Source organism: Microtus oregoni, unplaced genomic scaffold (assembly GCF_018167655.1).
Source record: "Microtus oregoni isolate MIOR12 unplaced genomic scaffold, Mior012 000000F_ref0000247, whole genome shotgun sequence".
Taxonomy (NCBI): Eukaryota; Metazoa; Chordata; class Mammalia; order Rodentia; family Cricetidae; genus Microtus; species Microtus oregoni.
This window is the reverse complement of record NW_024543059.1, coordinates 42,761,944-42,786,293: the sequence shown is the minus strand read 5'-3', so window position 1 is coordinate 42,786,293 and position 24,350 is coordinate 42,761,944. Positions and strand designations below refer to the sequence as shown.

General features: G+C 51.3%; 1 protein-coding gene across 2 annotated transcripts in view; it reads right to left on the bottom strand.

The window, feature by feature from the left end:
• The window catches only part of Abcc8 (ATP binding cassette subfamily C member 8), a 71,010-nt gene that overhangs the window by 4,181 nt on the left and 42,479 nt on the right, over positions 1-24,350 (bottom strand). The window contains exons 17-33 of one of the 2 annotated variants that reach the window (XM_041634460.1): positions 17,241-17,273; positions 15,877-15,915; positions 14,939-15,037; positions 14,027-14,111; positions 13,256-13,336; positions 11,751-11,888; positions 10,479-10,604; positions 9,552-9,651; positions 8,761-9,002; positions 8,501-8,667; positions 7,447-7,516; positions 6,817-6,974; positions 4,990-5,082; positions 1,709-1,811; positions 957-1,070; positions 575-695; positions 345-475 (exon numbers count right to left, since the gene is read on the bottom strand). In XM_041634460.1, the coding sequence (XP_041490394.1) occupies positions 345-475; positions 575-695; positions 957-1,070; positions 1,709-1,811; positions 4,990-5,082; positions 6,817-6,974; positions 7,447-7,516; positions 8,501-8,667; positions 8,761-9,002; positions 9,552-9,651; positions 10,479-10,604; positions 11,751-11,888; positions 13,256-13,336; positions 14,027-14,111; positions 14,939-15,037; positions 15,877-15,915; positions 17,241-17,273 (1,900 nt within the window). The remainder of the gene's footprint in view (positions 1-344; positions 476-574; positions 696-956; positions 1,071-1,708; positions 1,812-4,989; positions 5,083-6,816; positions 6,975-7,446; positions 7,517-8,500; positions 8,668-8,760; positions 9,003-9,551; positions 9,652-10,478; positions 10,605-11,750; positions 11,889-13,255; positions 13,337-14,026; positions 14,112-14,938; positions 15,038-15,876; positions 15,916-17,240; positions 17,274-24,350) is intronic. The other variant, XM_041634543.1, reaches the window with a different exon arrangement.

The following is a 24,350-nucleotide window of genomic DNA, read 5'->3' as shown; positions in this document are numbered from 1 at the left end:
GGACTGATACAGAGACCAAGATAGTGACACAGAAGGGCCAAAGGGGAAGAGATAGGCAGGGGTAGAGATACTGCCCAAGGCAATGACAGTAAGGCAAAAGGATACCAAGAGGGACAGAGAGACAAGGGCAGAGAAAGAGAGACACGGCAGCGACGGGCTGAATAAGGATAGGACTCAGAGTGCTGGACACTGGCAGCCTCTCTCTCAGCCTCTGCTCTGAGGCTCAAGGGAGAGTTATGGATCCCCTGTAGAGAAGGGGCCCCCTAAACTAAGGGAGTCCGAGATGTCTGCCTCTGTGATGGGTGGGGTCTGAGGGAAGGAAGAGGGGATCCCACCCAGCTGACCTTCTGTCCTGGAGAGATGAGGGCATTGACGTGCTTCAGCACGGGCTTCAGGGAGCTGTCATAGCGCACACTCAGGTTTTGAATTTGGATCTTCCCTTGGTCTGGCCAGTTCTTGGGGATCAACGATGGTGCTGAGGGCCAGGCTGGGGGTCAGCCACCAGACGTAGGCCCCTCCTAGAACCCCGAAAGGCTACCTCCCCACTCCGGTAATACTCTCTATAGGTTCTCACCCAGGAGCCCCTCGTAGCTCTCTGCCTCAGTTTTCAGAAGTGCATGGATACGCTTCACAGCCCCCAACTGAATCTCCATGTCCGCCAGGTTCCTCACCATCCAGTTGAGGTAGTTAGAGACCTATGCAGGCAAGCTCGTCACAACGGCTCGGTGGTCACCACTTTCCTCTTGACTTCCCGGATGACTCTGCTTACTCTGAGGACTAGGAGCCACTGGACACTGCCTGGGAAGGGGCACCCTGGAGCCATGAGAGGCTCTTCATCCGTCATTCAGCAAAGCCTAGGTGGGTGTCACCGTCTCCCCCATATCTCAGTGGAGGGCAGCGCCCTGGGTTCCCAGGAGGGCACCTGACTCCTCCCTCCCCCGCCCGCTGCCACTCACCATCAAGGCGTAGGTGAGGCCCAAGCCTACCAGGCCAGCAGAGAGCTCCCTGTGGAGGGAGTTGGAGATGGAGGTGGCAGCCGCAATGAGCACCACACACGCTCCGATGTACTCCTGAGAAAGGATAGCGGCTGGCCCGGGCTGTTGTGGGTCAGAGCCTCACCTTGGGGCAGAGAATAGCTCAACCATCCTGAGCCTGGCCCCACACTCCCACAGCAGACACACAAGGGGCTGGCGGAAGCTGAGGCCTAGGAGGTAATGTTCACTCCAAGGTTGTGCACCCTGCTTCCTAAGGAAGTGTGTCTCACCACCGGCTCCAATAAGCCTTCACGGGTGTGTAGCAATGGCCTACTGAAGGCACACATTTGCCAGCTACCCACTTCGGACAGGATCTCATAGCCCAGGCCACTAAACTTCGTAGTCTTTACTGCTAACCCCAGAGTACTGGGATTACAAACATGGTGGGAGGGGCAAGCACTCCCCAGCTGAGCTGCATCCCCAGTCCCAACACCTCCATTGTCCTTAATGTCTACATCCTGAACATGCCCACTTTCCTTGTTCCTAGAACATTTCTGGGGTCTATGGGGTGGAGATGCAGGTTAGATGTGGAGGGCTGCCAGGGCTGGAGAACAGGAGGGCCCTCGGTCCCCACTATCAGTCAGCCCCTCTTCTGTCTTCATCTATGTTCCCCCTTTCCAGCCCCACGTTCCTACCAGAACCCTGTCCAGGCCCCAGGGTGGGATGGCACTTGCCATGCGGACTTCCAGCCACCTGTTGGCTGCCGTGAGGAAGAGGGAGGCAATGTTGTTGGAGTCTGTATATTCTAGAAGCTTCTGCTGGAACCGGGCCTCGTACCTGGAGGGTGAGCAAGATGTGACGGTGGGAGGTGTCCAGGTGGGCACTCTTGTCACTTACAGAGGGCTCTCAGCAGCCCCCAAACAGGCCTGCTCTTAGGTTGACCTCACAAGTGGTCCCTGCCCCTCTGTCCACCTCTCTTCTGCTTCTGGCCCACAGGTGTCCTGTATTTCTCTCTATGGGGAGACAGCTTATTCTTTCAAAGTCACAAAATGTGTCCCCACTGAGAACATCAATGGTATCCAGGATAAAGAACCACGTCCTGGTCAGGGCCAGTTATAATCAGCCTTATTGCCTGCCACCACGATGCAGCAGCCTCGTGGTTCATGGCAACATCTCTCACCCCCAAGCCCTTGACTCATGCTTCTTCCATCACCTGGAAGCTTTCTCTCTTGTTCTTTAAAAATATGGTCCTTCTCAACTCTCAGGCCTGACCTTAACTGCTGTCTCCTCAGAGACACCTCCATGGCTCCTCTCCCCCACCCCAGGGGCTACCCTGACTCCTCCCTACCCCTCAATGGCCACTCTGCACCTCTATAAGCCTGTCTCTGCAGCCTGTTAGCTGTTCAGAGTCTGCTGGAACACTCACTCCTCTAGCTGAGCACGATCCAGCTCGCTCACCAGACTGGGGAGGTGTGAGGAGGGCAGTGTGTGTGCACGCAGCTTCAGAGACTGGCACTATCGTGAAAACATTACGGACAAGTGAGTTGACCCTCTGATAAGGGGTGGCCCTCTCAGGCAGGTAGGATTGTTCTGGACAAAGATCTCTGGGCTGTCTGTCTCAACCTCCAGGCCTGGTCATTTCTCCTGCATCATAGTACACAGACCTGCCTCCTCTGATGGTCTGGGCTCCGCTGCCACCTCCTTCAGACACTTAGAAGTACTTGTTTAATGATGAACAAAGAGACCATGAGAAGCCATCTTGACTCTAAACTGGGAAAAACCAAACTTGGGCACTCAGGGGGGCTGCCACACCTTGTTGGGCATATGCCTATTCCTGATAATATTTGTTCTACTGAATTATTTCTGGGCAGAGGACATGGATCTGAGGATGAGAAACTGCATCTCTGAGGTATAGGGAGTGTGCATTGCACAACCAAGTGGTGAACATGTGTGCGTGGGTGACAGGTCTGAGGTGAGTGCGAAGCTTTGGCACGGGAAAGGTTTGTGTAAGTGCATGTTGATACGTGCATGTGCGTGCACACGTGCCCAGGGGAAGGTGAGGAGCAAATGGGGTTTGAGGGCCCATGTACATGACAGGGAATTCGAGGCAGCTGATGGTTATACCTGAGGACTGGGAAAGAGCTCTACAACAGTGCAAACCCAGGCAGGCAACCAAACGCCAGGAGCACACTAGGATCACGGTTTCTTCCTGGGCTAACATCGTGGGGACACTGATGTTCAGCGTGGACTGAGGGCCTCTGGGCCACACCGAGACCAGTGTAAGTCCCTGTGGAAACAGTTGTTTCTGTCCCAGTCCCCTCATGTTGGGACGCACCACTCTGTACAAATCTGCCTCCTCGGAAGGAGGGCTGGGCTGGTCTTCTCAGCCACTTCTATCAGACTTTGTGTTTGTATGGCAGGCCCAGGAAGTGCTTATTTGATGATGACCAATGAGAAGCCTGGGTTTTAGACTCACACCTAGGCCACGTGGCTATTGCAAGGATGACTGTTAGTGACTCGTGTGCAATATTTAGCCCTTGGCACTCCACCAGTGTGAAGTCAACAATGCTAGTTAACATCTACTGGGGCAGACTTCTGGGTTAAAGCCAGCAAATGAGCCACATAGAGCAGTGATTAAAAGTCTTTTCAAATGTAGGAATCATTCACCACGATGAGCAGGGGGTGGACTAGGCAGCAGGTCCGTGGCTGACCAAAGGCTCAGCCTGAGCCCCAGCTTGATCTGAGGTCGAATGACAGTGCTGGAATCTGCTCAGAAGCCTAGTCCATTTAGACAAGCAAGTCTGTGGTGCCAGGACCCAGCCCAAGAGCAGCTAGACACATTTTAAAACTTAGAGCAGAGGCTAGAACCAAAGGTGAAGCAGCCTAGGACAGCTGGGAGCTGAGTCTGGAGCCCTGTGCCAGGCTTCGGAGCTTCTGGGTGGCGATGGACAGGCTTGTGAGGGGTAGGGGGTGTCCAGGGAAGGCAGCCTGGCCTAGAGCACAGCTGTGCTCTGTTTTCCCCAGATGACATCTGAGAGGTGAATTCCTATAGGCCCACCTGCCTCAGGAGCAAGTAAGGCCTGTGCCAAAGCCCAGGGCACACTCCCTAGGGCTGACCTTGGACCTACAGTTAGCAGGAGAGATGAAGGTCTTGGGCCCTCAGCTCTTAAGCCCTAGGGTTGCTCCTAAAGTAGGGTTTGGTGTCACATGGCCATTAAAATAACCTGTTGTTACCGTCTGGGTTAGGCTTGGAGAGGAGAGCCCAACTATGTGGGTCAGGGTCTCTGATCTGGCTGGGAGGAGGGACAGGGGCTCCAGGAGACTCACCCACTTCGTGGTTGTGAGGAGTCAGGGTCTTTTCCAGTCTCTGAGAGCTTGAGATTGCTCCCAGCCCAACACCACCACTCAGGGTAGTGAGGCCATGCCAGGAACACTGACTTTCAGAAAATTCCCGTGTGGGTGAACTTTTACCTGTCCCCTGAGTCACAGCTTCTATAACCGTTCCTCTAAGAATCCTTCCCTGGCCGCATCCCATCTGTGCTCTCAAAGTCTTCCCTTTGCTAGAGAAGTAGTCACATGGCCTGTGGGGACTGTCCGCCATGTGAGCTCACCGTGTCAGATGGGTGAGTAGGCTAAAATCTGGGCTTCGTGGGGCCATTTCCCAGAGAGGTCATGTGACTGCTCAGTGCCTCAGTTTCTCTACCTGGGCAGTGGGAACAATCACACTGGGCTGGCTCCAGGTGTATGGGCCTTTCCAGTGAGGCCAAATCTGTGCCAAGCTGGTTAACCATGCACTGCCTTAGCGCAGAGGCCCACAGCTGTCTGCAAGGCAAGGGTCTGGAACTCACATGGCCCATCCTTGCAAATGGACATTGCCCAAGGCCTAGGACATGATTTAGACGGGTACGCCCTGGGCTGTCCTAAGTAGGGCCCTTTGATTTGTGTCTCACAGCCTGTGACCCCGAGGCCAACCCCACTCCAGTCCACCCCTCCATGGGGGCCTCTGGGCTAGTACCTGAAGGCGCGGATGGTGGTGAGTCCTTCCACAGTTTCAGCAAAGTGTGAGAGCAGCGGGAGCTGTGTGGTGTCATCCAGCTGCTGCAGATCCCTGCGACAGACGGCAGCGGTTAGCAGGGCAGCGTGTGCTCAGCCTCAGCGGGAGGGCAGCTGCAGCTGCCGGGCTGGGTGGCCTCATCGCCTTCAGCCTCAGTTTCTCCTTGCTGAGAGAGACAGTGATGGGATGGTCCCATCACGTTACTGGGGACAGCAAAGATGCTTATGCGGAGGGCTTCAACAGAGCCCGCTAAGCCCAGGTCCTTTCACCTTGGGCAATGTCCACCTCCCATCTGGTTCCATTTCACAGGTGGACACCCTTTATAGGGGACAGCTGGCCAAAGGAACAGGAAGGCCAGATTTAATGGTCTCAATTCCTTGTTTCCTAAGAACTACAGGCCTCAGGGCATCCTAGGCTAGTTCCTGGGTGGGGAAAGGAGGCTACAGGTCTCCATGGCAACAAGGGGCCTCCTGCTCCCTATAGCCATGCTTCATATGCCAAGTAGGCCAGCTGGGAGACAAGAAGCAGCTTCCCTAGACACTGTTCTAAGAGTCAGGTACCAGGAACGGGGCGAGCATGTCTTCCCTGGCAGAGGGATGAACTATGTGGGGCAGTTTGTGCTACAGCGTGTGGAAATACTTCAAGTGAACGGTGCAGTGTAATGTTTGGAAAGACACTGTCATTTTGGTAACGCCAGCACAGAATGTCCCCCTGGGTGCTCAGAAACTCCAGGCCATTCAGACAAAAAGTCATTTATATCAATACTGATTCTTATGAGCAGGTGATTACAGTAAAAAAAATATGCATTTAAACATAGTGATTATTGTTACCAAGCAGTATTTTGACTCTTGTTTCTTATCAACTATACACACTTGGAAAAGGTACTTAACTTTTATGGACATTACCTGAAGTTAAAAAAAAAAAGTACATTTTATATCACAAATACTTACATGCTTATAAAGCAAAGGTTTCCCGGAACTGTTATGAATGTAGTCCGATAACTCATGTTATAGATCAAAATAGAATGCATACATACACACGTATGTGTATGAAACATGTATACATACATATTAGGAATTAAGCCCAGTGCCTGGAGCATGGCAGGCAAGTGCTCTACCGCGACCCATTCCTAATCTTGGTTCTACCTCACTGTTTCTAACATGCGAATTATGAATCGGGATATTGATTTAATAATGGTTGTAATCGGCGGTTTAAGTAATTGTGGTCTTTTAGTTTTTCATTCTAATTTTTTGAATCAGTGAGTTTCACAGGATAACTCTTAGGAAGAACTCTCTAGAGAATACTCTAGAATACTTTGAGGAGGAAATATGGGTGTGTGTGTGTGGCGTGCAGATCTGACCCACGAGAGTAGCTGCAAGAGCCCTAGTCCATCCCACTCTCACATCAGGTGCCATCGGTGTTCCCATAGAGACCAGCCTGGTTCCTAAGTCAGCGTGGCTCCTGGGATCATACAGTCCTCACGCTGACCATCGGGACAGATGAATGAAGGACATAAATGTGCATTTACCATGCCCTAGCAATTCCATCCTGACCACATCTCCCAAGGAAACAACTGAGATATGAACTGTAGCACGTGTGCTGACCGACGGTAGCTAGGAGAGGCATTTCCTCCATTCCTATTGGCTCTTTCTAGTTCCAATTTTGGGAAAGCACGTCTCTATTACTTTTACGATGATGGTTCTGGCAAGCGTCCCAAACTGCCATCACAAAGGACTTCCTATCATTGTTCCCACACCTCTACCCACCAGACTAGAATGCTGCTGTCACCTGGATGCCACTCGGAAGTACTTCTGGATGAAGTAGCACACCACAGCTAGGGGTAAGAGGGCCACGAGGAACACAGGTGTGACATAGGAGATGACAGTCAGGGCAGAGACACAGAGCAGGGTGGATCGGCTCAGACACTCCAGCGTGGATGGGATGTGCTGAGGAGGTGAGGGGAGACAGCGGGGACATTTCTGTATTAGACTCTTTGGAGTACTACGTGCTACGATGTTTGTCTTTCGTTTTATGGCAGGCTCATAGTGCATCTGTCCAGCTACCCTGAAAGCTCTCTGTGGGCAGGAATCAAGACTCAGTTTTTCTCACCATCTAGTGAGATAAGTCAACAAAGGAAATAGGCTGAACTCAAGTAAATATTCAGAATATCTTGTAACCTTCCTGAATGAGCCAGGGAAATCTTAGATAGAAGCCAAAAAGACCTGGTTTTCCTTCAGACTTACAAAGCTTTCAAGGGAGGGCCCAGACCCCAAGGCAGTGTCCGTCAGACAGGGACACTGGGATCCCCACAAAGGGACACTGAGCTCTCTACATGGACTCTGATCATCTATGCAGAGAGACCAGCATCCAAGAGGAAAAACCCCTGGGGTCCCAAGGAAATCATGGCGTAGTCGGTACCTGGTCAATGGTGTTACAGTCAGATGAAAACCTGTTCAGGATGCTCCCCAGGGGTGTGGTCTCAAAAAACCTAGGAGGCAAGAAGAACCACTTTTTACTGGTTTAGTTTGTTTATGGAACGATTTAAATGTCCCTAGAACATCTGTAGGTTTGGCTTCCTCGGAGCAGTTGCCTTCGTGGGTCTACAAATATCTGGCTGTGTCCTTGAGAAGTCCTACAGCCACTCAAAGGGTGTTGGCTTCCATTTAGCCTCCCTCCCTCACAGGTAATCACGGATGTCCTCCTCAGTCTGACTCACTTGGCAGCTGATCCCTTGGGACACAGAGTCCTCTCCCAGAAGCGTAGGTCCCCGTGGACAGCCTGTCAACTGGCTGACAGTGAGAGGCTATGCTGACTGTCAGCACTCTGTCCTGGAGTTGGCCCAACCCAACCAGAGAGTTTCTAAACTTCAGATGGGGGGCAAACAGAGAATAAGTCAACGAGGCTGCCCTGTCCATGGGCCAGAGAGAGATAACAAAAGTTGGAAGTACGGTTGTAGCCAGGCAGGGGGGCAGCTGTGAAGTAGGGTCCTAGAGGTCTGGAAGGCTTGAGACCAGGTAACACGTTTGTCTCTGTGGTTTGGGTGTGATGTTATAGCTTCTAGACACCTGGCACTTTCTGAGCTCTGCTCCATCACATGAGGGCAATTTGAACAGTTAATCCTGCTTCCAGTGCCAGAAACTGCAGGCTGCGGAGGGAGGGGAGAGTGGATGCAGAGGAACTTGTGGGCTGAGATGGACAGATTATACCACCTAGGGAATGGAGTTAACCTTTACCCAAAGTTTGCAGATGCCCATGTTGAAGGCTGATGTGAACATCAGATGAGCCAATCATGTAAAATGCTCACAGGGTCTGCCGAGTAAATGTCAATTCTCCCTGTTTCTTGCATAAGGACACCCTGGCTTGAGTCATCCCCACAAGCCTGTGACAGAGGCCATCAGTATTCATCTTATAGAGGAGGGATTTGGGACTCAAAGCATAGTGTCCTGCCCTGGTATTATTGGGTCTGGAGTACCTCATGGGGGCCAGGATAATGCAGTTGAGCAGACTGTGGTGCAACCTCTTGGCCACTTTCAGTCCTGTCCACTCCACAGTGACAGAGGTGACAAGGCACAGCACGATACCCAGGCTGCAGAGCACGGTGAATACCATGGCATAGACAGACTGGTCCAGGGCACATTCCTGGGGTGGGGGGATGAGAGTATCCTGGGGTTGTATGTGGGCTCAGCACCCCCTCTTCCTCTCTGCCAGCTCTGCTGTGGGCTGCAGTCATACCTGGCTGAGGGAACAGTTCCTGGCAGCAGGGCTCAGAACCAGGGCACTGTCAGTCCACTTGGCCAACCAGTAGTCAATGGCCACCAAGACCATGTGCTTGAGCAGCTGGGAGAAGACAAGCAGGGACAGGAGCAGAACGCCGGCAGAGGACAAATACTTAGAGCAGGCTCGCCACGGGATCTTAGCTCGCTGATGCAGCACCGAGGATAAGTCGTCATCTTCCTCGCTCTCAGCGGCCTCCTCTGTGGGGCGCAAGAACCCACCCTGTAGCTTCATAGATCCCAACTCTCTGAAGGTGAACCAGGGGACATCTTATTCCCACTTAGAGATGGGAAAGCATATAGAAAAAAGAAAGATGTGCCATCAAACCACGCTACACGACCATGCCTAGAACCCTGGGTTTTAGTCTCTCCATGTGTGATGGCTAATACTGTCAAGTAGAATCACCTATAGGACAAGTCGCTTGGCACGCTGTGAGGGATTATCTACAACAGGCTAATGAAGTTGGGAAGGCCTGCCCACCACCGGTGGCGCCAGTCCATGAGCTGCAGTACTAAACTGAATAAAAAGGAGAAAGTGAGCTGAACATTCGTGGCTCTCTGTTGCCTGATTGGGGATACAAAGTGACCCCCCAGCCTCATTCATGTCACCATGCCTTTCCTGTCATGACGGGTTATATCCCTAGACCTGCAAGCCCCAACACACCTTTCTGAAGATTGCTTCTTGTCAGTTATTGAAAGGAACTAGCTTATCGTGGGAGTTCACTGCACTCCCAGGCTGGTGGTCCATACCTTCCTCCTCTTCCTCATCCAGTAGAAGGCCATCTTTGGAGGACATGGCACGGGGCAGGCCCTGAGACGGCTCTGAGGCTTTCCTCTCCATGACTGTCTCCTGAAAGACAGATGGACACTGGCCAGTGTCTTCAGGGAGTGCTTGTGGGAAAGGAGAGGTTGGGGACAGCTACATTAGTGCCAGAGTTTATTTCTTCTCTTTATCAACCAACAGCACCTGCTATCTCAGAGGGGAATATTCTTCTGTGAGTGTGAAGGAGTCTATGTAGCCAAGATCAGCCTTGAATTCTCCATCCTCCAGCTTCATCCTCCCCAGTCTTTTAATATAGGTATGCACCACCACACCTGATTCTGCCCTGTTCTTAGTCTCAGAGATGCAAGCAGCTCAGGTGGGCACACGACCATGGACTGGCTAACCCTCACATTCCAGCATCCTAACAGGGTGAGCCCATGACTGGATGAATAAGAAGGTTCTGCTGAGCTGTGAGAAACGCTCTCTGGTGGCAGAGGAAACCCAGGGTTACTGACACAGTGCCGCTGCGGTGAAAATGGGGCAGATTTGAGTGCAGTAGAGCAAAGAGACAGAGAGAAACCAGTGATGAATGAAGCCACAACTCTCCTGGGACTCTCTGGTTTCATGAACCAACAATTCCTTACCACCACCACCCCCCTTTTCTTTGTTTAGATAGTATGAGCTGGTTTTCAGGAGTCTTTCAGCTAAGTGGTATCTGGACATCTGTGTGCATCTGAGTCTGTCCTGGGTCCCTGCACAGGTGCCAGCTATGCCCTGGAAGAGCAAATTCAAGACAACCCTACATCTGTCCTTTTGGAGACGTCATGGGGGTGATGAGGACCGGCAGGCCTTCTGAGCTCAGATTTAGTAGAACCTTCTATTTAAGGTTGGCTATCTGGTCCCCATATTCTCACCTTCTCCAGTTCTTGGTCTTGCCGATTCATGAGGGTTTTCCAATGCTCAAAGAGCTGGCACTCAGACCTCTGGAAGTCCTTAAGTGTCCCCTCCCTCTGAATGGTACCGTCCTTCATAGCAATGATCTGCCAAGGAAGCCACAATATAGGTAGCTTAGAGAAGTCTGAGACAGAGGGATGGCCATCTTGATGTACTGTGCAGTGTGGTAACCCACCCTCACCAACATCATTCTCAGTGGGTGTCCCAGCAGAGCTAACGAGTGTACCTTGGCCAGGACTGGCAGGCTACCCCCTGCCAGTCAACATCAGTTTCCAGACACTGAGAAGGCCAACTGCACGCTACCCTGAGCTGTTACTGATGTAGAGTCTATCAGTTGTGGTAACATGCTTGTTAGTCCAAGTGAGTGTGTCTGTGCCCTTTTGGAGTACAGTAAACTGTATCTGAAGCACGAACGTCACCATCATACAGAGCCAGCTTTAGTTGGCACCCACCCATCCTGAGGTCCTGTGCACAAGGACCTCATGGGGCAGACACATCCATGTTTGCTTTACTGGACTCAGGATTATTCTCCAATACAACCACAGTGCTTTGCTTTCTGAAGCCATTTAACCTGTTTTTTTTAATAGCTTTAAAATTGTTTCCTCCTTTTCATAGAGGAGGGGGCTCTCACTCCACAAGGAAGGTTTATTTTGAAAGAAATTAATTAACAGACCTATTTGGCTCAGACTTGAAGCTCAGAGAGGGTCTCAGATGTGTGGCTGCTATCCACAGAAGTTTTGACACAGGAGTAGGCAGGTGGTCAATTATCTTTATCTTAGGATTAAGTGAATCCCAATGAGATGGAGAAAAACTGAAGAACGGGGAGGGGAGTAATCAGTGTGGGGGTCACAACACCATGTTCTGTGGGAATGTTGTCTGCAGGACTGCTGCCACTGTTCTTCCAGCATTCTGCATCTGACTGAGGCTCCACCCAACCCATCCCTGAAGGCCAGTGATCCAGGGAGTCGGCTGGAACAGGATCATCCACAGCCAAGCCAGGCAGGGAATGTCTGCAGGCGCAGGTGACACCAAGTCTCTGGACTATTCAGTATTTCTTAGCCTATGCGAAACCACCCAGGGCTGGTGTCTTGTGCTTTGTGACCATCAGCCATTGCTGCTGGGATGGGACCGGTTCTGTTGAAGATCACACATGCATGCATACACACACGCACACACACACACACACACACACACACACACCGCTCCACAGTCTGTCCTCTTGTGTTCCCTACCCAATCTGCATGAGGCAAGTACTGTAGCTTGTGAGTCACCAGGACCACTGTCCTCTTGTCATCCCGGAGCAGCTCGAGGATGCCAGCCTGCATTAGGTGGTCACTCAGATGGACATCCAAAGCTGAGAAAGGGTCATCCTGAGAGAGATGATACAGCGTGTGGGGAACAGGTGGATGTAAGCAGAGGTCTCCAGAGTCCTATCGAAGCTGATCTAGGTACTGACACCAGCTAGCTTTGTGGCTAGCCTTGGAATCCCCACCTGTCCTCTTGAGGGCTCCAGTGTCTTACTTATCACCCTTAAACAGACATTATCAGTCGGCTTCTGGGCCTCTGAGGCATCCATGGATACCCATCTCCTACGATGCCTGAACTCCTAAGGACAGTGCCCCAGGTCTCTCCAGTTTGTTCAGCCCCCCTTTTTATTCCCACTTCCCAATGGCCCGAGCTGTCCTTTCTGTGTGACACGTTGATCTGCCTTCTGCGTGAAGCGCTTTCCATCTAGCATCCACCTAAGCACGAGTCCTGCTCCCCTGTGTCCCATCCTCTCTGTCCCAGGGACAACCCTGTGCAGAGCCAGGTCTGGTAGACTGTACACCCCTGCCTGCAAGGTCCCCAGGATCTCACATCCTGAGCTGTCCCTGTTACCAATGAACTTATCGAATGTAGGAAGGTAGCCACTGGACTCTTCTTCATGGTCATTTGAATATCAGATGGGGCCTTGGATGACCTAGAACTTCGTAAATTGCTGACTGTGTGTCAGGTCTAAGAATTACATGAAGCATCACTGGGGAGGAGAGCTGTGTGTGCTGAGGGTCGGGGCACAGAATAAAGCCAGGATCAGAAAGCTGAGGTCGCTTGTGCTGAGGCTTTGTCTGAATGCCCATTTCCTTTTTGCTTAATTGAGTCTTCAAGGCTCTCTCCAGGAAGCCCTCCCTGAACACTCTGGCCATCACAGCTTAGTGTTGAACCAGCTATATTTCCTGCACATATGTGAGTCTGTCTCCCTAATCAAACTCCAAATCTTCAAGGTCAAGGGCTGGGTATTAAGAGTCTTCAGTATCAACCAAGGAACATGAGTCATGAGGGGAGGACACATTTTGTCTCGTGTTTGACACCTAGAGTGTTGTGTTGAGAAGGGTTCTGAGGCCAAACTGAGTTCCCTAGAGAAATAACTCAGAAATTAATTAGCAATGTCTAACCTGAGCACAAGCTGGGAAGTGGTGTTTGTACTCTGATGGTGGGGGCTGCTCTTTGGTCCTTTAGATACGTAGTCTCTAACCACGGCTTGCCTGCTCTCAAGGTGACTGGAAGGCTCAATGGGAAGTCCATAATAGGCTATCTGCACTGTTCTTGCCTGCCTTGGTTTCTCTATAAGACAACGCTGTGTATCTAGCAGGAGAAATTTGTTCCTGATTGGAGGGGGTGTTGGATGATGATGATGAGTATTAGGGAACCAGGCAGTCAGATGTGTGTGTCCAAGGGAAGCTTCAGCTGGGGCACTCACCAGGAAGACAACATTGGTGTGCTGGTAGAGGGCTCGGGCCACACTGATTCTCTGCCGCTGACCACCAGACAAGTTGATACCCTGTCACCAAAGCAGAGGAAAAGATCATGCTTTCAGCCCTTCAGGTTCTCACTTGGAGCTCTATGAGAAGATGGAGTCACCCCCAGACAACAGTCGGGGTGCTGTGTAAATATTCTCTGAACGGAAGCATTCTCTCCTGGATGGAGAAAGGAAGCTTATAAGACTCAGGGAGCTAAGGAACGTTAATGGTATTCAGGAAGTAAGGAAAACTCACAAGGTTCAGAAAGCTCCTGAAACTTACACGATTCATGGTTATAACAGCAGAAGCAATGCAATTGCTGCAGAAGAGAGACTCCAACTGGCCACTCTGCAGTAAGTTATGCAGGCTGCTGCAGGGAAGCAGCTTTTGTGAGTTATTAGCCATGTTGGAGTGGGCTTTGGATGATGCAGCTGCCTTTGAAACAGTCATACTTCCTTAATTAACCCCCAATAGACTCACAGGTTCACTAAGGCAGACTTGGATGGAACTGGTTTTGGGTCTGTTGTTGGTGCCATATCTGGGGTAAACAGAGATTTCTTTATGTCTCCCCAGGAGAAGACACATAACACAGCACAACAGTTATCTCAATTTCACACTACTTGAAGTTCTTCAGGCCTTTCCTTTGTCCAATTCCACCATTCTTCTTCCTAAGAAGGACCTCAGGGAACAGTGGGAGCACGGTAGGGAGCAGGGTGGGATCTGCTACTAACCCGTTCCCCAATCTGAGTCTGGTCTCCATGGGGCAGGATGTCTATGTCCGGTTGCAGGGAGCAGGCTTCAATGACCATCTTGTACCTGGAGCGTAAGGACAGGGGTTAGCTGACTAGCCTGGTCAGAGTGGGGCCTGAATCCTTTCATGGTCATTAGTCTGTGGCTTGCTGTGCCCGGCGAGTGTTGGCTTTAATGCACTTCCTGCCTAGGGCAAGCAAACACCATGAGAGCATAAAAGAGCTAAGGTCAGCGCTCACACAGCCTGGGGCAAGTTAAATATTTGAAGGATGAAATCGTATGGAAGCAAATAGACTGAGTGAGGGATGAGATGGGGCTTATTCCCGAGCAGTAGGAAATGCTGTAGCCAGAACTCATGCTGGGGCACCATCTGGGAAAACCGCGGCTGATTGTTTGGAGGTAGTAATGATGATGGTTGATCAAATATTTGCCTAGCCTGCACTTCTCATCCTTTTCTGGCCAGCTCTAAGTCTGAGCAGGAGCCAGCCAGCATCCAGGGAGACTTCAGAGTTTCTTGGTGACACATGTCCTTAGGTAGCTTTGGATTTGACACCCATTTCAGTAATGTACTGGCTCACCTTGGGTAAGGTATTTAAGCTTCAGAACCTTGCTTCCCTCGCCCAGAAAATGGGCATGAGAGTATTACTGCCAGGGATAAACACACGTAGGAGAGTGGGAGCTACCAGGTTAACCATGCCTAGCTTAGCCCCACTCCCATAGCTAGACAAAGCAGCAATGTCCTCACCCTCCTCTCACACATGGGAAGGGGCTGCTGGAACCAGGCACCTCTGGACCCTTTGCAGACAGACTAGATAGTGGCGGCTGGACTTTAAGATGCCCACAAGTGCCAAGACCACACCCAGCCCTCCCAGTCCTCTGTCAGATGCTATTACCGCTGCTTATTGAAGGGACTCTCGAAGGTGATGTTCTCCTCCACGGTGGCGTTTAGCAGCCATGGTTTCTGAGATGCATAGGCCACAGGGCCTCTGGTCCTAGGACAAACTGGTGGTGAGGGTTATGCTCTTTCCTGGCGGCTCATTTTCAGAGCAACTGTCAGGCCAATCAATGGCTTAGGCATTGAGATAGCCAGGTCAGGTGACAGGAATCTGTGATGGGTCCTGCACTGTACGTCATGCTCTTTCTGATGGCCTCAGTCCTCCAAAAGGATCTCTAGTTCCTCCAACCCTGCTTTGTACCTCTAATCCCAGGGACCCAGTATGCAGCCACATGTGAGGGTCTGAGTACAGCCTAACTTGGGAACTCACTGTGTGATCACATGGGCATACGGGGAGACCCAGGACTTGGCTCTTTCTGAAAGGAGAATGGGGGAGGTCCCCCATGACATAGGCTTTGGGAGGAAAATCTCCCAGGTCAGAGGAGACCCAATAGAGCCTCTGCAGGCAAGACTGCATCAAGACATGAATCAGTGTTCTGAGGCCAAGTGGAAGCCCTAGTCTAAGCCTCGGGTGGCTATGAACAGGACTTTCATCCCATCTACCCTAGCTTCCACCAGCCCCATCGCAACACTGTCACCCAACCAAGCAATTCCTGACCCAGCTCCTTTAATCCCTCAGCAGCTGCTGAACTCTGCACAAAGGACATTTTTACAGAACCAGGGCCGGGGCATTCACATTCCGTGTGCTGTAGTTTCCAAGGCCCCGCTTCCCGCTGAGAATAAACAGGTGTGATATGCAGAGGTATGGCAACTCCCGGAACACAGCAGAGCACAGAGCTCTTTCCAGGACCCAGCTGCTCCCAGCACAATGGCTCTACAGTTCCCGGACCCTCTGAGGAAGCCTGCCGGTCAGGCGTTTACGCTCAGCACAGGTACCTGACATCAGAGTCTGCCACTGTCTCCCGCTCTGGGCTGCTGCAGTGGGAGAAAGACACAGGTCAGCCCCACCATGGGCTGGACACGCCCCCACCATGGAGATTTTAGCTCCTTCAAACCCCACCACGTGCTTCTGCAGGCCCTGGCACCCAGTCTGCAGATGTGGCCTAGATGTGGTGAGGTCAGCGAGCCTCACTCCCTGACCATGTGGGTACGTGAAGAAACCCAGCAGTCGGGTCATTTAAGGGGGAGAATAGGGTGGGAAGGCCCCATGTGGGGAAACTTCCTGGGTCAGAGGAGTAGCCTGGCAGACTTCTCAGCCTCACCCTTGACTCTAGGTTCAAACGAGCAAATCAAGACCTCAGGCCAACAGGGTGCTCTGACCCCAGCCAGGCTGGGCCAAGCAGTTGACAGAATCTGTACCATGTGGGTGACCACCTACAATCAGGAAGCTGAGAGAGAAGTTCCAAGCATGAACTGCGGCCCTTCCCACATGGCACACCAGAAGAATCTTAGCATGTAGGGGAATCAGCCAGAGAGACACATGGGCACTGGTGCTCGTGGGCACTGCCTGCTCCCAACAGCTGCAGCGTGAACTGCTGTTACTTTATTATCGTTGGACACATCTGGACTTTCACATGCCACATCTGCTTTTGGGCTCAAGTCGTACAATCACTATGGTTTGAGAGGCTGGACCTGAGGGGATGAGGTGGCAGGCAAGCCAGAAAGTAGCAGGAGAGGTGCCTCTGAGGCTGTGTGGGAAGCCTTAGTTGACTGGTGAGCTGCCCAGAGGATCAGCTTCGCCAGCCCAGCATACAGCCTCCAGGCTTTGCCTGTGTTCTCAGGGAAGGAGTGAAGGCTGTGCTGTCTTTGTCAACCATCCGTTAACATTGGAATTTTTAGTCTTTCATTGAGCATATTTAACATGACTGAATGTTCTGTGTATAGCATGAAGGATGCCCATTGCTGCTTCTTAGAGACAAGGTTTTTTTGTTTTTCTCATATTCCTGGAGCCTTTCAAGAACTATCTTTCCAATTATTTGTTTCCTACCTCATAATTATTTTTTATTTAAAGGCAGGGATTCTTGTCTTCTAGGCTGGCCTTGAACTCCCAATCCTCCTGCCTTCACCTCCTAGGTACTGGGATTACAGGTGCACCACCAGCCCGGGCTCCTGACACACAAGCATTGTTTGTCTAAGGATTTTGTCCTCCCCTCTGTAACCAATTTGCCTTCACTGAAGCTGCCAGGCTTAGCCTCTCGCTTCTGAGACCCTGTTGACTGCACAACCTTGGACTCACACTTAATGTTCTTACCCACAGGCCCCAGCACCCCACCCATGCCAAACCTGTCCCAAGGCAGTACCTGGGGTCCTCTCCCTCGCTGTCCGAAAGGCTGCTGGGTCAAAAAGAAAGATGAACACCAGTTAATTACCTATTGCCTTCCATCATGCCGGAGCTTCATGGAGAAGCAGTCCCTACTCCTCCCACCTCCCACCCTTTCCAGGGGCCCGGGTGGCTTCCTGGAAGCAGAATTGACTCATCTCAATCTCCACGTCCGTCCGAGTACCCTCCAAACAGCACAGGCCCAGCTGCTGCTACTGGCATTGACCTGGGGCAGCCATGAGGCTGGCTGGGCACCATACTGGTTTTATACCCAGGACAACTGAAACCAGGGAGGGAATTTGACTTTCCCACAGCCCCCTACAGTCACCATTGCACACAATGCTTCTCACACTGCAGAATCTAATGGCAGATCAAAAATAATTGGAGCAACTGTGTTTTTAAAAAGTAGAAAACGTCTGTGTGCACGGCAGGTGGTTTAAATCTGTCAGTGCAGGGAGGCGAAGCCTCTCACAGTAAGGGGCACATTTGTTAAACAGTGATCTAAATCTTGGGGCCAAGTTTCTCTGGGCTCTGTCTCCTGTACCAGTTCAACACCTCTCAACATTCCAGAAACATCTTCCACCAATGGAATGTGCACTTGTGATCTACCCATGTGGGAAATCAACCTTCTCTGTATTCATATTCATTTGTGATTACAATTTCTAAATTAATAGTATTTCTAGACTGGGCTGCATATAGCTCAGACTGACCTCAAGTTTGCTCTGTAGCTAAAGATGATCTCCCTGCTCCCACCTACCAGAGGCTGGGACTGTAGCCTGTACCACCACACCCAGGTATCTTATTTTAACAATGGTGAAGACGGCCATCATGCATTGAGCTTTTATAAGTACTGATGAGCACTGTAATAGAATGGTCACTTGATATTTTTAGATTTGTTATGTATTTGTTTATTATTTATTTATTTTATATGTGTGCATTAAGCCTGTGTGTAAATATGTTTACCACGTGCATGCCCTCTAGCCCAAGGTCAGAAGGTGTTGTATCCCCTGGAACTGGAGTTACAGGTGTGAGCTGTGACAGGTGTGAGCGGCCATGTGGTTACCAGGAAGTGAACCTGGGTCCTCTGGAAGAGCAGCTAGGTCTCTTAACTTCCGATTCATCTTTCTAACCCTAGAATGATCACTTTTAATGTACACTGAGGTTTCTTTTGATTTCTCAACTCCATTTTTCAGATAGGCTCTGAGAGGCTAAGTTAACTCGTTCAAAGTAACACAGCCAGAAAGTGACAAAAACCTGATAGGTATCTATCCTTCTCTGAGGAGGACCAGGCGAGGTGTCTGTCCTGCTCTGGGGAGGACCAGGAGAGGTTATCTGTCCTGTCTGGGGAGGACCAGGAGAGGTGTCTGTCCTGCTCTGGGGAGGACCAGGCAAGGTGTCTGTCGTGCTCTGGGGAGGACCAGGCGAGGTGTCTGTCGTGCTCTGGGGAGGACCAGGCGAGGTGTCTGTCCTGCTCTGGGGAGGACCAGGAGAGGTTATCTGTCCTGTCTGGGGAGGACCAGGCGAGGTGTCTGTCCTGCTCTGGGGAGGACCAGGCGAGGTGTCTGTCCTGCTCTGGGGAGGACCAGGAGAGGTTATCGGTCCTGTCTGGGGAGGACCAGGCGAGGTGTCTGTCCTGCTCTGGGGAGGACCAGGCGAGGTGTCTGTCCTGCTCTGGGGAGGACCAGGCGAGATGTCTGTCCTGCTCTGGGGAGGACCAAGTGAGGTTATCTGTCCTGTCTGGGGAGGACCAGGCGAGGTATCTGTCCTGCTCTGGGGAGGACCAGGAGAGGTCGTGACACATTTGTCGACACCAGTTCCTGGTCCCTTCCTCTGGGTCTTGTGGTCCCTGCCCATTCTCCCAGCCCAGCCTAACCCAGCATCTCTAACCACCAGATTGCTGTCATGGACAGATTCTGAGCACGGGGCAGAGAAACAGCGCTGACAAATTCCTGCCCTACGGCCAAGGTTCAGATGAGTTTCTCTTGGGGGACTTCCTCCAGAGAAGCTAAGGATGTGGTCTGGATCTCTCTGTGGTGTCCCTGAGGACTCAGCACACCCCCTCCAGCCCTGACTCAGCCCTGACTCGATCATCTTGATCCTGGCTGCTCAATTAGCTCTCCTAATGGACTGCCTTGCTCTCCATCAGCTCCTGAGCGAGCCCGGTGTGCCCAGTGGGATTTAAAGGCAGGAAGAATATCTTTTCCAGCCCCCGCAGTGCTTAGCACGTGACAGAGCTGTAATAAATGGAGCCTGTTAACAGTGATTGATCATTTGGAAAGAGAGATGGAGGCGGGCTTTTGCTAGCTGCCATTCCTCTGCACAGTGTCGAGGAGCCTGAATTCACACTCTGGTCTCACCCTACAACTGAATCCTGTCCCCACTTTACAGATGAGCACACTGAGGCTCAGGGTTGCAGAATAGGCTTCATGCAACAGAGTCAGAAAGAGGCAAAGCTGAGGTGCTAATCTAGGTTTACTTCCTCTTTCTATTGTAATCCTAAACTTCTAGCAGGAACTTTACTAAGGCTTTGTGTATATATCTTAAGCTAAAAAGCAAAGAACAGTACGTTTGGCAAGCATGCTCTCTCACTGAATGCTCAAGTGTGTGCGTGTGTTTTATATGTAGTTGCTCATATAGCCATGTGCACATCTTGGTGCATGCAGTTAGAGGCCAGAGGTCCACACAGAGTGACTTCCCCCTTGGTTTTTGAGACAGGACTCCCATGAGCTGGAGCTCACTGGAGCAGCTAGTGCGGCTGTCCAGCAAATGCTGGGAACCACACATCAGTCTGCAGGTGCTGGATCGTAAAGTACCAGCCTCCAACTGCCTGGCAAGTTCTTCACCGTTTTCTCTCAGGGGTACTCTGCTTCCCTTGCCTGCATTTTGCATGCTATGATGCCTCAAGGCACAGAGCCTGCCATGCAGGGCTCGCATTCTGAAGCATGAATCAGACTGACAGAAGTCAGAGAATTACAAGATCCTAGAGGAAAGTAGGAGGAACCAAAGTATTAGAGAATTTTGAGGAAGATGATACAACAAAATGAATATAAAAATATAAATATAAAATGTTCCCCACAGGCTCATGTGGTGGACACTGGTTCCCCTTTGGTCTTACTGTTTTTGGGAGGTTGGAGAATCTGGGACCTGCCTGGAGGAAGCAGGTCACTAGGGTGGGACCCTGTGGCTATCTTGTTCCTGCCTTCTTCACCCTCCCCTGCTTCCTGCCAGTCAGGAAGCTGCTTCCTCTTTTACCCTTCCCCAGCTGCCGTGCTGTTATGGCTCACTGGAATCCACTGAGCCGAAGGCTATGGATTCTGTTTATGTGTTTTAAAGGCAGAGTCTCACTCACCATAAGGGCCTGGCTGACCTGGAATTTGCTGTGTAAACTCAGGCTCACAGAGATCCGCAGGGCTGTACCCATAAGCCCAAACAATTTGTTTACCACCCTTAAATTATTTTCTCTGGATTCTGATTATGGAGGTGCAGAGTAGCCAACAGCCCCAGCATTCATTCAAGGTCCCAGGAACAGATGAGAAGGGAACAGGAGGAAACTGAGGTGGGATGAGGATAGGACTTACAGAGCCTCCAAAGTCCACTGTTCCTCCCTCCTGCAGGCCTGTGACTGCCCTGCATTACCTCCCACCCTGGTCCCCTGCACAGTTAGTGCCAAGGCCAGACCTCTGAGACAGAAAAGGCAGGGTGGTTTTCATTGTTTTACAGGAGGAAACTGAGTTCCAGGGAGGCAGCACCACCTGCCCAAGGTCATGAAGCGAGAGAGTGGCGCAGTGAGGACTAAAAACACCACCTGGTTCCCAAGCCTGCCTCAAGGAGACCTAGGAGCACCTGAGCCCCCAGTCCCTCCTCGACACACTTGGGTACAACTAAGGGTAAGAGTCAGGCAACTTTGAGCCAAACACCACAAATCAACAGGCAGACTCTGAGAAAGGTCCAGAGCTAGGAGGGCCCCTACTGGGCATAGCCACACACAATGACAGGTCACATGTGGGCATCTCAGCAAGTGGTAGGGAAAAGGTGGCAGGGAGTTCTGGAAAAACAGATTTGTACTTCCTTATGGGGTGGGAACTTCTCCCCACCCTGTGCTTTCCTAAGGCCTACTTCCTGATGACTTTTTGGGGACATTACAAGTCACACTAGGGACTAATGGCCTTACTTTTCACTTCCTGGGAAACAAATTATACCTGAGTGCATCTGCTAATATTGACTTTTTATTAACATGTTTTCTTCTTAGATATTACACGGGGAGTTTGCAAATTCCCAGGTTGGCATTCATTGAGCCAGGAAGCCAGGAAGAGGCTGAGGACTCAGGAGAGGGAATGTGTGGGGGTCACATGGCTCGGAGACCCAGAACCAAGGTTTGCTCAGGACAGCTCTCCAGCTTTGATGTGTCTCAGTGTCCATTTCAGGGCTCCTTCCACAGAGCTCTATCTACCTGGAGTTCTTAGAGGGCAAAGGCCAGACTTCCATCCCCTAGAGTTACACAGAGAAGGGCCCCAGATCTGCACTGGGCACTGGGGAAACATGGAACATTAAGGGGCCCAGAGTCACACAGACAGGTCACCACACAGTGAAAGGTGCAGTCATGGGGCTGGCTCCATCCCAAAGTGGGTGAAGAAGCTTGGAGTTCCCATCAGGAACATGAGCAACTTGAACAAAGGCTTGTGGGAGAGAGACACAGTCCCAAGCAGTCTCTGGCTCATTCATTTGTAAATGAATTCATTTACTAAAGTGACGATGGATTTGGAGAGAAAAAGAAAATGTGGTTCTTGTCTCTAGGGAGCTCACTATGGTTTCTCCTGGGAGACGGGCTAGGGTACAGTGAGGGAAATTTGTTCTTGGCAAGGAGGCACATGGCTGAATAATGTTTATCATAATATTTATAGGGCTCTCGCTACATGCTAGGCTAATCCTCTCATCAACCCCATGGGTTAAAAGGGAAAACTGGTACAGAACGCTTATGGAATTTTCCAAAACACAAAGATCAAATCTGAACTCAGGCAGCTTGGCCCAGAGCATCTGCTCCTGGCTGCTCAGCCATACTTAGCTCATTTGGTCCTTGCAGGAATAAATGAACAGTTGTACCAACAACCATCTCCCCAGAGTGTTCTCTACACCGCCCCTCCCTAATCTCCTCGCTTCCTGCCTTGTGCCCCCTGGAACTCACCAGAGCTTGACCCTGGTAAGGAAGAGTGTCCTGACATGGCCCTTGCCTCTGGCTGTAGGCATACACTATCAGGAGAGACCTCTAAGTCAAAAGCTATTTTGTTCTTGGCTCACTTTGCAAGTGCAACATCTCTCTGAAGACCTGAAGTCCAACATCTTGAGTTCAGGTATCCTCCCAGGAATGATAGGCACCGAACACACAGTTCCCATTCTTAGCTCATTGCTCTGATAAAGGAGTCCAGATGGGTACCAGGCTATTGCAGGACAAATTGCAGAAGCCAACAGTCAGTTGTTTAGTCTCCCCCCCCCCCAACATTATAATGAACTCCTAACTGACCTCCTCTCCGGTCCCTTCCCCCACTCCCTCATCATTTATCAGAAGCAGGCACTTCTACAGTCTTTTAGCTCAGTGTTATTTCTCATGCCTGGTATATCTAATCTATGTCAGGTCACTCCATCAGTCCCTCCCTCCCTCCCTCCCTCCGTCCCTCTCATCACTGCATCCCACACAGTGCTCCAGGCACCCAGAGCCACGCTCTTCACGGTCAGCCAGCCTCTGCCTGTGCAGTCGCCTCACTTGGGATACCTTCCTCTCCCACCCTACCTTTTCTGTTAGAGGAGCCCACACTCATCCTCAGGGGGTTCCCCCTGGACTACAGGGTTCCTTGTACTCTGGGTGCTCTGCTGCCACACTGATTCTCTCGCCTTCTGTTGCAAACAGACCCAAATCTTAACTAGCATTGCATTCCTGTTGCTGGGCACAGGGCCTGGCATCACAGGTGAGATCAATAGATTGATGTATTGGTGTGGAGAAGCCAGAGTTTGAATTGAGTCAGGAATGGGTTCTAAGAGCCGCCTAGGGATAGCTACAGATCAGCCTATTATGACCTCAGTCTTCCTCCGTGCCTCAAATGTGTCTGTCCACTGAGGAAGGTGGGGTTTGATGTGTGCAAAGCCCAAGGATTCATGTAGTGGCTCTGTGAAGAGCATGTGCCTGCATTCATGAGAGAGAGAGAGAGAGAGAGAGAGAGAGAGAGAGACAGCGCGCGCGCACAGAGGCTGATAACGTTCAGGTCATCGGATGTTACTTCTTCCTACACCCTCAAGCCCTTTCGGCCTCAGTGGAAGCTCAGGTGCCCACTTGGATGCAGACTCTACTTCAGCCATGACAAGAATTGGGTAACTTGTTTCACTTCAGTTTCTTATCTGTTGGATGGGGAGAACAGCATCTGCCTCTCAGGGTGAGGGAACTGACAGATACAACGAAGATCCTGGCTAGTGCCTGGCACATGGGAGGTACCCAGCCTTAGTCACCATGGAGAGGCTTTTTGCATCCCCCTGAAGGGACAGAAGCAGCAGCCAGACCCTAAAACTGGAGCATCTTGGAGGAGGGGTAGAGTCAGCGGACCCCTGGGGTAGCATCTGCCACCTCTGGTGTCCAGAGGAACTGGCTGTAATGGTGTGTGTGGCGGAATAGAGAGAGGAAGAGGAGGCAGCAGACAGGTTCAGAAACATTTTGGCTTTCGAGCTGTGTGGGACACAGGCCAGAGAACCCCAGGGGCAGCTCCAGGTGTGAACTCTGCAATTCCTTCTAGAAAAGGTTTTCCCTGGGGAGGAACTGGACCCATATGGCCCCCAACATGTGATTTAGAGAATAATTCCCTGGCAACAGGATCCAGGGCACTCTATCCTGAAGCAATGGCCAAGCCTCAAGTCATTTTCTGATGTATACGCCAACAGAAAGCGACCCAAACCCTCTGAACCTCAGCTGTTGCCGTGAAGTGGATGACTTTGGTGAGATCGTGCTTGCTAAGGGGCTGGTCCACAGCACGGACCCAGCAAACACTGACTTCCTTCAGCTCAGTTCACTGAGGCTCCCGTCTTCCTGTCGCAGACGCTCAGCTAACAG